Raw genomic sequence first — 12,558 nt, 5'->3', positions numbered from 1 at the left:
TATTTCTAGTTTTAAGTTTCCTCATCAGCCAGTGGGTCCTTCACAACGGGAAGTTTATTTAAAGATGTTTGGTGTTAAAGCAGGAATTTTAGTGAGGCTGGTGAAAATAAGAGCTAAATAAGTTCCTTATTGTGTTAGAAGGCTTTGAAGTCAGACCCTGGAATCACATCTCAGAGCTGAAAATCTAAATATAATTGAACATACATGTTTAACTTACATAAATTATGTTATTTAGGAGGCTTTAAGTGTATAGTATCAAATTATGTTTATTTGCACAATTCATAAATTCATTTTCAGTAAATAGAATATTATCAAACAGTCCATTTGTTTCAGTAACCCAGTTAGCTGAGGTAAATATAGATGAATTACTAAGACTGATGTTTTAAAGACTGTTTCTATTTCTGGTGATTTGTTGCTCACATATAATGAAATCATGCCATTTAAGATTAGAGTATAGCATCAAAACCCATATGGAACCCATATTAAAATTTATTTTGACTGTAGGTCATCCATTCAAATCCTAATCACCTTAAAAGTCTTAAATTTAGCATACTGAGACCCTGATTTAGGTCTGGACTTTGACTAGGCCATTCTAACACAATGTGTTGTATTTAGGTTAGTCTTCCTCCTAGAAGTTGAACCTCTGCCCCATCCATTGAGTATTTTTGCAGCCTCTAGCAGGTTTCTTCCCAGCATTGTATTTGGCTTTATTAGTCTCCCCTGATCAGCTTCCAGGTCCTTGCTGAAGAAAAGCATCACCACATCATGGATGCTGCCGCCAACATCTGTCACCGTGGGGATGGTGTGTTCAGGATAACTTGAAGGTAGCTTTCTGCCAAATACAGCGACTTGCACGTAGGCCACAAAGTTCAGTTTCGGTCTCATCTGAGCAAATCAACGCACCTCCTACATGGTTCCTGTGTTCCCTACATGGCTTGAGATAAACTGCAAATCTATTTTTCTTCTAACCATGGCTTTTTCATTCCATTTTACAGTACAAGTTCTGCTCTATTATGGTTCATTACATTACATACAGTGAAGTCTGGTGGCCACATGACTAAATGTGGAAAGAATTTAGGGGTTATGCACTTTTGTTAGGCACTATATGTCTTCATAAAAAGCTCCAAAGAATGATAAACCTTTAAAAACAATCCACGTGCTTTAGCCATGACTCATTGTTTTCTTTATCAGCAGTGGACACCTTTTGACTGCGCCTGGATCTGAATGTGCGGGGGCGTTTAAAGATCAGAAAACAAGTGGAGAGTGAGAAAACCCTCTTGGATAATCACTTTACCCTGAAGCCATAGCTGCTTTGCAGATTTCAAAGGGATGCCTTAGATTCAGAGAGACTCTAACAAATCGGCAACCAAGTAATTAATTTCCTTAGAAAGCCAGTGCATCGGTTTATACAAAAGTGAGTTAATGAGGGAGGGGAAACAGACATAAACGCAGTATAATATGCTTCTAGAGAAATTAAAAAGAGAACGATACTGACATCATACAGTAGAAAAGACTTATTTATTATTCATCAGTATAAAATATTCATCCATCTCCAAAAGGTTGTGCAACAAAAAAACATATGGTCAGTACATCTCAAAGTGCTTTTGTCAGCATGTGCAAAATATATATTTCAACTTGTTTTTTTCACACATTTCAAGTAATCAAAACTGGGCTTTGGATCACATGTTTTCACACTGTCAGGTGGTAAAAACCCAGCGCTTCCCCTCCTCTTAAAGTGCTCACACTCGTTCAATCCAAACATGTAGCGTTCCTGTGATTGTTTGATTCTGGAGATCCAGTGGAGCTACAGTTGTCTGAGGCACAAAGTATACACCGGACAGTACGTTTAGTCCAAGGCTGGCTGCGGGCCAGGACAGTTCAGTACATTCTGATTTGGAGGACTTTAGTTTGGAAACAACATGCTGCCTCGGGGTGTTGGAGTGTTTTTTTTTTTCTCAGTGGGGGAGAGAAGGGTTCTTCTCTCTTTCGGACGTGTACGACACTGAGTGCAGATTCTGGGTGTTGTGGCACATACACAATGATATGTCTGGCATAGATTGAGTGCAGCTTGGACTGATTTTACACGTCGACGGGGTAATGAGTCTGCGTGCTGTGCGAGAATCTGTGTGGGCAGCAGGCGTGGAGCAGCACCTTGCGAATGTCTTTGTTTCTCAGGCTGTAGAGGATGGGGTTGAGCAAGGAGCTGCCAGCCGCTGGCACCAAAGTGGCATAGGTGTACAGGGGAGGGCTGGACGCGTCTCCAAGCAGCCCCCAGAGGGAAAAGGGCATCCAGCAACCCACAAACACACTCAGGACCAGGATCAGGCGAGAGAAACCCTTCCCACTGCTGTGTCTGCTTGGATATGGCTGGTTGGTGGGCAGGAAGTGCCTCTGGGTTGCGATGGCGTGGGCGTGCCGCCTTGCAACGCGGCAGATCCCTGCGTACAGCTGCAGAGTTACAATTACAACCATCAGGAAGCCACCACATAGCAGCGATAGATAGGTTCGGGTCAGGGGTCGTGCTACGGAACAGGAGTTTGGATCCTCAAGGCAGTGCCATCCCATAGCAGGTCCTGCGCCAATGACACAAGCACCCAACCAGACCAGCAGGAGGAGGGTGGCGGCTCTGCGGCGCGACTGGCCAGAGCCATAGGTGAGGGCGTGGCTCAAAGACAGGTATCTATCCAGGGCAACGCCCATGAGGCTGCAAAGGGAGGTGGTCAGAGAGGTCACCAGCAGCCCCGAGGTCAGCAGCTCGGACCAATCATTGGGCTTCACGCAGTACCGGAAGAGGAAGTGCAGGATGAGCGCCACGCCTGCCAGGAGGTCGGCCAGGCCGAGGCTGGCCAGCAGCAGGAAGACCGGGGCACGGAGAGACGGGGTGGCCAAGATGGTGGTCACCACAATGGCGTTCTCAGTGGCAATGAGGGTCCCTGAAACACAGAGGGCCACGCCCCAGACGGTGAGTGGTGGGGCTTCAGGTGGAGAGAAGCTTTCCTGCGGGTCCAGCGGGAAGAACGGTTCCAGGCCTGAGGACTCATCCCAGGGCAGCTCTGATGCGTTCGGGTTCATGGCTGGTTTAACAGTAGCACCAGTAAAACCTAAAAGAGGAAGTGAAGAAAAAAAAGAGATAAGCTTTAATGACTCATTACTGCATCGCTCTTTGTTCATTAAATGGTAATTATTGGAACTATGTGGTTTGAGTCTCTGAGGCTGCTCGAAACAAAATGAGGACTTAATTCAATTATGAAAAAGTTCAGCTGTTAAACTCGGTTATTCCAGTGGAGTTGTGCTAAGAGCATCAAATGTCAATTGTTGAGAAACATAATCTCCAAAATACAGCGTTTGAAAGCTGCCCATCTTTAGAACTGCTTTCCAAAGGCCATTAGTTGTTTACATTTTCATATCTTCTTACAGTGCCTTGGAAAAGTATTCACATCTGTTGAACTTCTTCACCCTTTTTTCCCCCATTTCATCAAATTGTTTTTTATGACAGACCAACACAACATAGGGCATAAACTTGAAATGAAAAGAAAACAATAAATGGTTTAATTTAACCAAGTTCTACTCTGATGTCTCACATTAAAACCCAGGGTTAACAATCGCCATCAAAAGTAACCTAATTAGTAAATAACTGCCATCCATGTGTAACGTTGAGCAACTGCTCTGTGAAGCCATTGGAGAGTTGTCAAAAATATAACCAAGACACGGCCAACAACCTAGACTGTCCAATTTATAGATTGTTGCAAGGCAACAGGAGACAGCAAAGATGGTGAAGAAAGTCTTCTGATAAGATGAAGCCAACATTAAGCTTTTTGACCTACAAGCAAACACTATGTGGAGGGAAACTAAAACTCATAAACACCCTGAACACGCCATCCCCATGATGAAGCATGGTGGTGGTAGCATCATGCTTTGGGGATGCTTTTCTTTGGCAGGGACGTGGAAGCTGCTCTGAGTCGAATGGAAGCTGAATGGAGCCAGATACAGAGCAATCCTTTGAGGAAACCTGTTAGAGGCTTCAAAAGACTTGAGGTTTAGAGGCTCGCCTTCCAGCAGGACAAACAGCCAGGGTTGCAATGGATGATTTAGATCAAAACATTTCAAGGTTCCAAAGTGACCCAGTCGAAGTCCAGACGTAAATGCAATCGGTTGTTTGCCGCTGCGATGACCCGGATAACTAAGAATTTGCACAGGAATGTTGAAGATTTATGTTCACAAGCAATTTCCACCTAATCAGACCGAGTTTGGGCTATTTTACAAAAAAATTTGCAAACATCTCTGTCTCATACTGATATCTTATACAAATGCAGTGTTTAAGTAATTTAATTATTTATTTTGGGGGAAGATTTAAACAGCATGTATCCTTTTCGCTCTACTTCACAATTGTGTGATACTTTGAGTCTGTCTGTTACATAAAATCCTAATTGAATATGTTGAAATGTGCAGTACTAACGTGACCAAATAAAAAAAAAGGTACATGCAGCTCTACAGTTAGGTCCAGATTTTGTACATTATATCTTGTTGGCCAACATCATCAGTGGCATCAAGGTCTGTGGGGTAGGTTGTGAAAATCGAGTGATCGATAGTCCTGCTCATTCCAACAGATTAATTATTTATGCATTTAACAGGAAAAACGTGTCTCGGTAAATAGCCTTTATCTCTTCCAGTGCATGCCCAGATTTACTTCTTTTCTTCCAAGAAAATACCAGCTGTACCAGATACAGTTTTCTTCTAGTTCATTATTCACACCTGATCATTTCTATTTTAAGATCAATCTGCGGCAAACGGGAGTCTTTCATCCTCCCTGCTCTCCAATCCCAGAGCAAGGAGGAGGTATTTCCCACCTCCTTGTGCGGAGAACCCTGTTGTATAACACTCGCGCATGCAGGTTTAACGCACCACATTCACGCACACATAAAAAAAGAAAACGTGCACCCCAAAGAGCTTACAAACATTTTCACGCAATGACTCCTCTTACCTTTTTAGAAAAGCGGTTTGCAAAAGCTGATTTTGTTCTCTTCTCTGATCAGATCCAGGAGAAAAGGGATGAGGGTGAGGTGATGCTGCGCCGGGTTTAAAAAGCCTCAGTCCCCGAGCTTCTTTCTCTCTCTCTCGGCTCGGATCGCATCCCCTTCTTCCTTAATCTCTCCGGAGCGCTTACAGTTGGCAGAATGGATGCTTTTCCGCGGGTCTCGTCCACAAGAGAGCTTGGCTGACGTCAGCGACTGGGAGGCTCGACCAATCAGAGACGCGCATTTGGGATGCGGCGAGAACGATGAAGGAGGACAGGGGAGGGGGCGGTGCACGTGGAGTAATTTCATTCAGAAAAATGCGGCATCCCTGTGGCCCCTCCCACTGCGGCTCCATGTAGCTCTCATTTATGGTAAATGATGACCATCAACAGACGTTCCCCCCACCTCCCTCCTACTCCAACATACACATTCTTCAACATGACCCAGAGACGCTGATTGGGGGCTTGCTTTGTTTCGGGCAATCAAGGTCCTTCGCTGTTTGGGGGTGGGAGTCGAGGCTGAGGCTGTCCATGGTGCTGAAACACATCGGGGGATGACTCACAGGGAGATGTCCCACAGAGCGACACGAATCTGCGTGAAACGAAGCTCTGTAGGGGCTTCACGTGAAAAGCACCCACCTAAACCTGCGGATAAAGAGTCATTTTGTATTTAATGAGCAAATTTGTATCATTTGCTGTGCGTGTCATTTGTTTGTCCTGGATTTTGAAGATTTCTTTTTGTTGTTTTATTGTCATTATCATTAATAATTTCCCTTGTGCAATATTGCTGTTGGATCTAGTTTGTGTTATTTATGCTCTAAACAAATTGCCACCCGTTTTAAACGCAGCAAAAGAGTCGTCACACATCGTTTTTTTTATCAATGGGCTTGATAGAATAACAGAATCACATTCTGAAATAGAATAAGACAACAACATGAGCAATGCCATATAAGTGATATTCATGATCAATACTGGGAAACTACTGGATATGATTCCCGGAATTAGACGCTTCAAATGACTAATACCTTATGAAATAAACCCAATACAAAGAGAAATTGGGTTGCTCTGGCAGAGAGAGCTCATTTCCACACCCCCGACATCAGTTAGAGACACAGATTTCTGGTTATATAACAAAACATAAACGAATGCTGTAAGATTTTTTGTAGCGTCTCAAATATTTGTGGGAGATTTAATCCAATTGAATTTTGTTTCAAAATGTGAAAATAAACCACTTTGAAGCAACAATCTGTTTTCTCTCCTTATTCTTAGGTTTTTATCAGATTAAAACGAAGAAGGATTTTGAATTCCGAGCATTCATTGTAACTAATCACATTTGTAATGACCGTGCCTCTACCGACGGACACAAAAGGCGAAACATATTAAATTGCAATACAGATTAAGTGCCTTTCCTGTTAACTAGGGGTGATTTAACATATTTAGTTTGTTGCTCTCTAATGAGACAGGGAGAGAGAGAGAGAGAAAACAACAATCGTGGCTTCCCCCTGTCTGGTAGTGAGCGTGGGTGATGCAGGAGAGGTGTCTGTGCATGGGCGCAGAGCAACGAGCTAACTGAGGGGAATCTCGTTCTGTTCGAGCCTTATATGGTCACGCTTCCTGCCCATAAATGCCACCTACGACACAGCGACGCCCCGAAGTGTAAAACGCTCGTAATCTCAATTACTGTCGTCTGTATTAGCTGGCATCTCGAATTTCCTGCAACATTAAAGCTGTTTTACCTGATTCTCTGTCGTGCATGTATAATATCATAAGATCTCGGGTGCGCCATGAGCATATTATTTTGCAAAGAACTGCCTAGAAGCCTAGTATTTAAGCAAAAATATTGCATGGATGTTTTTCCTTTCTATTTCAATTGTGTTATGCGTAATATTTATTATTTCTAAACACCATATGTATATGTTTTGACTTGCATCCGTGGCAAGAATGTGACTGCCTTCTATCTTTCTCTTCAGTCACGTCAAACTGCGATCTCCCAGACATGTTGAGATTGTTTGCCACGTTGAATCATGTGAACATCATGATTGAGAGAGGAAGAGGTAGTAATTGTGGAGTAAATTGTATTAACATGCAAAGTGTGTCGTGACTCTGGGCTGAATACGTCTGGTCGGTGGCTGTGACTCAGTGCATCTGAATGAGACAGCTGCATGTGCACACTCGGAGGACTCGTAGTACTGTACGGGTTTGTGTGCAAAAATGTAGGCTGGAGCTGTGGAGCTCCTTCTAAAGAGAGGAAACATTGATCTTTTTGACTCTGTTGTAGCATCAGCTATCTTCTATGGCGTTGCCTGCTGGAGCAGCAGCTTTTCAGCAGCTGAGACGTGTTTTTGAGGAAGGCCAGTTCTGTCCTAGGGTGGCAACTCGACTCTGTGCAGGTGGTGGAAGAAAGGAGAACTATAGCAAAAAATAACTTCTCTTTTGGCCACTGTCTCCTTTAACCCATGGGTTACAGAGCTGGAAAGCTCTTTCAGTGACAGGCTGCTGCAGCTATGATGCACAAAGGAGCCCAGCAGCAGTTGTTAGACTGTATCACCATTAATGTTCCCAACAAACACATTAAGCTATTTATATTCCGTCTATTCTTTGCACAGGTGTCTCTTTTCTTATAAATACTATGTTTTGGGCCAAAAAAATACAAAAGCACAAGTTGTACAGTTTTTCACTGTACATTTTGCTATTTTGCTTTTACTTTGTATATCTCTGTTGTTCATCTAACTTTGCATATTTGATAGTACTGTACCATCTCTAAGTTTTATTTTCATTATTAAAAATTTTTAGTCAACTGTGTGCTTTCCATTCACCTGTTCGCCTACTGATACAGTGAATGTCCCCATTCAGGGACCAAAAAAAGATTATTCTATTCTATTCATTTTCTGCAACCACTTTAAACCGCATCTCTTAAATAGAGAGAATTGCAAAGGTATTCATATGCCTTACAACTTTTCTCATTTTGTCACGTTACAACCACTAACTGCAACGTATTTAATTAGGATTATGTGATAGACCAACACAAGCTAGTGCATAATGAGTGCATTGTGAAGTGGAAGGGAAAAACATGAAAAGTGTTGCATGCATTTTATTCACCCTCCTCAATTCAATAGTTTACAAACTACTTTTTATATCGAAACCATTATAGAAGATTGTGAAGGTTTAATGTTGTTCTTGGTTTAACAGGAACCCAATGAAGGGAAGCTAAAATAGGAGAGATATGATCTCTCTTGTTGCATTTTGGATCAGCTAAAGGCTTCGAACTGCATTTTGTTGACTATTGTATTGCAAAGATGTACAATAGTCAAGCCTTGAAGTAACACATGCATGGACTAGTTTTTCAGCATCCCTCCTGGACAATATATTTCTAATTCTGTCGATATTCTGGAGGTGAAAAAAGGAAACCCTGGAAACCTGTTTGATATGGGAATTTAAATGACATGTCTTGGTCAAAAATAACACCAAGGTTTTTTACATTATTACCAGAGGCCAATTTAACACCATCCAGATTAAGTTATTGATTAAGAAGTTTATATTTTGAGGACTCTGGTCCAAAGATTACAGTTTTTGTCTTGTCAGAATTTAAAAGCAGGAAATTCAAAGTCATCCAGGTTTTGGTGTCATCAAGACATGACTGCAGTCTAAGTAATTTATTGGATTCATTAGGATTTATGGATAAATATAGCTGAGTGTCATCAGCATAACAGTGGAAATTAATCCCATGCTGTCTGATAATTTTGCCAATCGGAAGCATATATATATATATATATATATATATATATATATATATATATATATATATATATATATATATATATATATATATATATATATATATAAATATATACATATATATAAATATTAAAGAGAATTGGTCTAAGGACTGAACCCTGTGGTACTCCACAGGTGACCCTAGAATTTGAAGAAGATTTATTATTAACATGAACAAACTGGAATCTGTCAGACAAATAAGATTTAAACCAGCCTAATGCTTTCCCTTAATCTTAATCCTAGTCTTTCTAGGGGAATATTCTGATCAACTTTATCGAATGGAGCACTGAGATCTAACAGTACAAGTACAGACACATACTTAAACTTTAATCAGCAACTTGTGTTTAGATACTCAAAGTCCCAAGTATAATTTAGAAAAACTACAGCTGTCATAAAACAGGGTAGAAAATAAAATTATGAATCAATTTACTGACTTAATCAAGCTTAATTTGGACCTTGTTATTCAAACATCCTGGCTTTTGTAAAGACATAGGAGTAAATGCACATGTTTCTCCTCATGCGCGGCCTGCTGAGGTAAACAGGTGTCAGCCCGTTTAAACAGGTGTTTATTTCAGGACGGTTGAGGTAGGCCACCTGGTTGCCAGGGGAACCAGGCTTGGTCTTGCTCGTGTTACAAAGATCTCCTGGTCTCTTTCTCTGTGTGCCCTCGGTAGGAACCATACCACAGCGGGGCAACTTTCAGAATCCCTTTTACGGACAGGCTGGAAATATTTTACTTTTTGCTAATAATTTGCTGCATTTTTAAGGCATAAACGCCACAGGTTGTTGTTTTGTGGTCATCACAATGCAACATTTAGCTCTAAGGGTCCTTTTCTCGTCTTTGCTGCTTCTGGCAGTGGTTCCTTTAGCACACTCACAATCAGGTAGGAATTGTTTGATGGTTTGCATTTATTATCTAATGTAAGAACAACTTTTGTCTGGTATATTCCACATCTAAATGCAATTTTTCCACAGCTCCTTTATTTAAATGGATGCATTCTTTGTGACCCATATTTGTTTCATTGTTTCTCACAAACCAAGTGAGAAACATTAGTGGATTTTTTTTCTCTCTTGGCTGGATGGCCTAAATATTTATTCATTTAAATTGTCTGAATCATGGTGCTTTTATGATTGACAGCCAATTTTGTCTTTCAGATTGTTCACAGGCTGAGTCATGTGATCTGTGTGTCGGAGACTCCATGCTTAACCTGACAGGCTGCGTCTGGAGGCTTTGCCCAGCTGGTACAGCACACACCTGACCTCTGATAGTAATTCAATCGTTGACGCTGCTGTAACACAAGCTCCTCTCGTTTGTACCAGAAGACTGAATTATTCAGCATCCCACGAATGCACGGTAACATGCGCTGAAATGCTGCTTCTTCTTTCCTCTCAGGTAACGATACAGGCATGTGTGTGACAGATCAGGGGGATTCTGCGGACAGCGGCATGAACTGCAGCTGGACCAGAGTGTCTGAACTGTGCTCAGGTACTAAAAAAATAGAAATGTGGAAAGTGTATTTAAGACAGCCCACTGATTCTATCAGATATTTCATTTTCCAGTTGTAGAGACTGTTGCCGCCGGTGGAAGTGAAGGTGACTCAGGTAAATGGGATCAGCTCTGTCTCAGCAGCCATTTCTACCCCCCACCCCCTTCTTTCTTACGTCAAACATAATTCCCTTTAAAGCGGGCAAAACGTTTTCCAAAGAACATCCAGCTGTGCCCTTTTCCTTTTCATCTCTTTCTTTCCTTGATATAATGGCAATGCAAACTCTGTGAACTCTGTTCTTGTCAAGGTGGTGACAGTGGCTCCAACTCGTCCGAGTTTTCCCAGGCCAAGTTTGACATGGCCAGCTTCATAGGCGGGATTATACTGGTGCTGTGTCTGCAGGCCGGCGGCTTCATCGCCATGCGCTTCCTCAAATCCAAAGAGCAGAGCACCTATGACCCCATGTGAGTTAGGGCATGAAGGTGTTAGTATTAGTAGAGAAGCTCTCGTTATGTGAGGCACCGGCAGCCTCTGGTGGCAGGAATGAATAACAATGAGCACTGTGTTTTGCAAAGTGAAGTGCTTTGTGAAAATATTTCTATCCCTGGGCATTTTGTTTTTACAAATTATACATTGTAATGTTTAATTTGTAATTTTTTTGGAGCAAAATTAAATATATTAGAGGTTATTAAGGCAGGATGGTTTAGATCAAAGCATACTTGTGCATATTCATGAATCCTTTTTCTTCATCTTCACAGTTATGCGCTGGCTTGTGTTTGTACATGACATAAAACTCCAATGTAATATGTTGACGTTTATAACTAGACAGAATGTGGAAAAGCTCAAGGCTAATGAACACTTTTGCAAGGCAATGGAAATCACTTCCAGCCTCTCAGACCTGCACTGTATGTTGAGTCTGGGGACAAACATTGCCAGTCTACATACAAACTGTTCTGTCTTTGCACAGAGAGCAGCCACAGTGAGGACAAGATGTTTGAAGGGCAATCAGACAGGATGGGGGACAGCATCAGCAACGGCAGCAGCAGCGGCAGAGCGGTGACTCATCGAGCAATGACGACAAAATATTTTTGTTGCTTTTTTAAAGCCCCCATCGTTTTTGTTTTGGTGTCCTTCATAAAACCCCAGTAGGATGCCTGTGTTTATGACAGACCTTTTCCCCTCAGTTTTGACTATATTGATGCTGGCATTTACAGTCCATCTGTGAATTTGAGAAATGTGAGCTGTGAATATGGCAGCGCAGCCATGGCGAATGGTTACATAACTTTGTGCACAGTACTTTCTGACAGTAGGTTAGAATAAAAAAAAGCTTCCCAGACACTTTGAAGCCCAAATTAGATTGGATCATAAAAGAGACGCTGGCGCTGCCTTTCATCCATCTCTGTTTCATGTGAATTTAAAAAGCATTACGCTAAACATTTTCTTGCAGTACAGTGGAGCTTTAAATTTGTGAACCCATTCTTATTTATTTATTTATTTATAATTTTGGTCACCATGGTACACTGTTTTTGTGTTTTACCACAACCAATTTCAGCAGACAGCTTATTAACAGGCCTTTGCAAAACTTAATGACAAGCAGCGAAGGTATTTCCCTCCTTTGCATTAAGTTTCCTGCAGCAGAGAAAAGGTCCACGCATTCACAGCAGTGTGACACTAGCACCGCCATGCTGAAATGCCAGGTTTTCTTTTCACCTATCAGCTCCTGCTCAGTTCACCCCTTTGTCACTTCATACCCCCCTTTCATACCTACGTGTTACCTTTTCATCTATGTATTTTTTTTAGGAATTGTGGGGGAAAAAGTCAGACTTCATGTTAAACCCATTGTTTGGTGTTCTTGTCATTTGGGCCATCTGACTCCAAGATGTTTTCACCTGTATTCATAATGATGCTGGTTATAGGGATAAATACCTGACTTATTTATCTGTGTTGTCATTTTATTGCTTGAATAAACTCTGGATAATCATCTCCAAATGTGGTTGTATATTCTTGTTCCTTTGAAAGGAGACAAACAGCAAGCAAATCACAGCATAGGTCATATCTACAAAATGTAGGGACAATATGATCGTGGGATGTGATCTGACAGCCATGAATATCAGTCACGTTATCTTTAAATGCGGCCTCTGTGAGTTAGTGTCAGTGTGCAGCACAGGAAGCGCACTGATGGAGGCCGGCAGGGGAGCTGGAGTGAGGCCGGTTTGCCAAGGCTTTACAGGCTTGAATAAACCCACACAAAAAGGTTTTCCCAACTGAGCAGACGATGGCTCT

General features: G+C 41.8%; 2 protein-coding genes across 4 annotated transcripts; one reads left to right on the top strand and one right to left on the bottom strand.

The window, feature by feature from the left end:
* Positions 1-1,587: 1,587 nt before the first annotated feature.
* gpr186 (G protein-coupled receptor 186) lies at positions 1,588-5,209 on the bottom strand. Its single transcript, XM_012861237.3, has 2 exons — positions 4,982-5,209; positions 1,588-3,101 (listed from the first exon to the last, which is right to left on the bottom strand). The coding sequence occupies exon 2, from the start codon at positions 3,070-3,072 to the stop codon at positions 2,080-2,082; it is 993 nt and encodes a 330-aa protein (XP_012716691.1). The 5' UTR covers positions 3,073-3,101; positions 4,982-5,209; the 3' UTR covers positions 1,588-2,079.
* A 1,549-nt stretch (positions 5,210-6,758) lies between these two features.
* cd164l2 (CD164 sialomucin-like 2) lies at positions 6,759-12,258 on the top strand. Of its 3 annotated transcripts, none has more exons than XM_036145069.1 (6): positions 6,759-6,838; positions 9,941-10,030; positions 10,182-10,274; positions 10,349-10,390; positions 10,583-10,739; positions 11,243-12,258. In XM_036145069.1, exons 1-6 carry the CDS (start codon positions 6,799-6,801, stop codon positions 11,256-11,258), a joined length of 438 nt encoding a protein of 145 aa, XP_036000962.1. In that variant the 5' UTR covers positions 6,759-6,798; the 3' UTR covers positions 11,259-12,258. The 3 variants fall into 3 exon arrangements, with proteins under 3 accessions (XP_036000962.1, XP_012716705.2, XP_012716713.2); XM_012861251.3 differs by lacking the exon at positions 6,759-6,838 and adding an exon at positions 9,434-9,672 and having other exon boundaries at positions 9,944-10,030; XM_012861259.3 differs by lacking the exons at positions 6,759-6,838; positions 10,349-10,390 and adding an exon at positions 9,434-9,672 and having other exon boundaries at positions 9,944-10,030.
* The last annotated feature ends 300 nt before the right edge of the window (positions 12,259-12,558 follow it).

Source organism: Fundulus heteroclitus, chromosome 13 (genome assembly GCF_011125445.2).
Source record: "Fundulus heteroclitus isolate FHET01 chromosome 13, MU-UCD_Fhet_4.1, whole genome shotgun sequence".
Classification (NCBI taxonomy): Eukaryota; Metazoa; Chordata; class Actinopteri; order Cyprinodontiformes; family Fundulidae; genus Fundulus; species Fundulus heteroclitus.
This window is presented reverse-complemented; position numbering and strand designations above follow the sequence as displayed.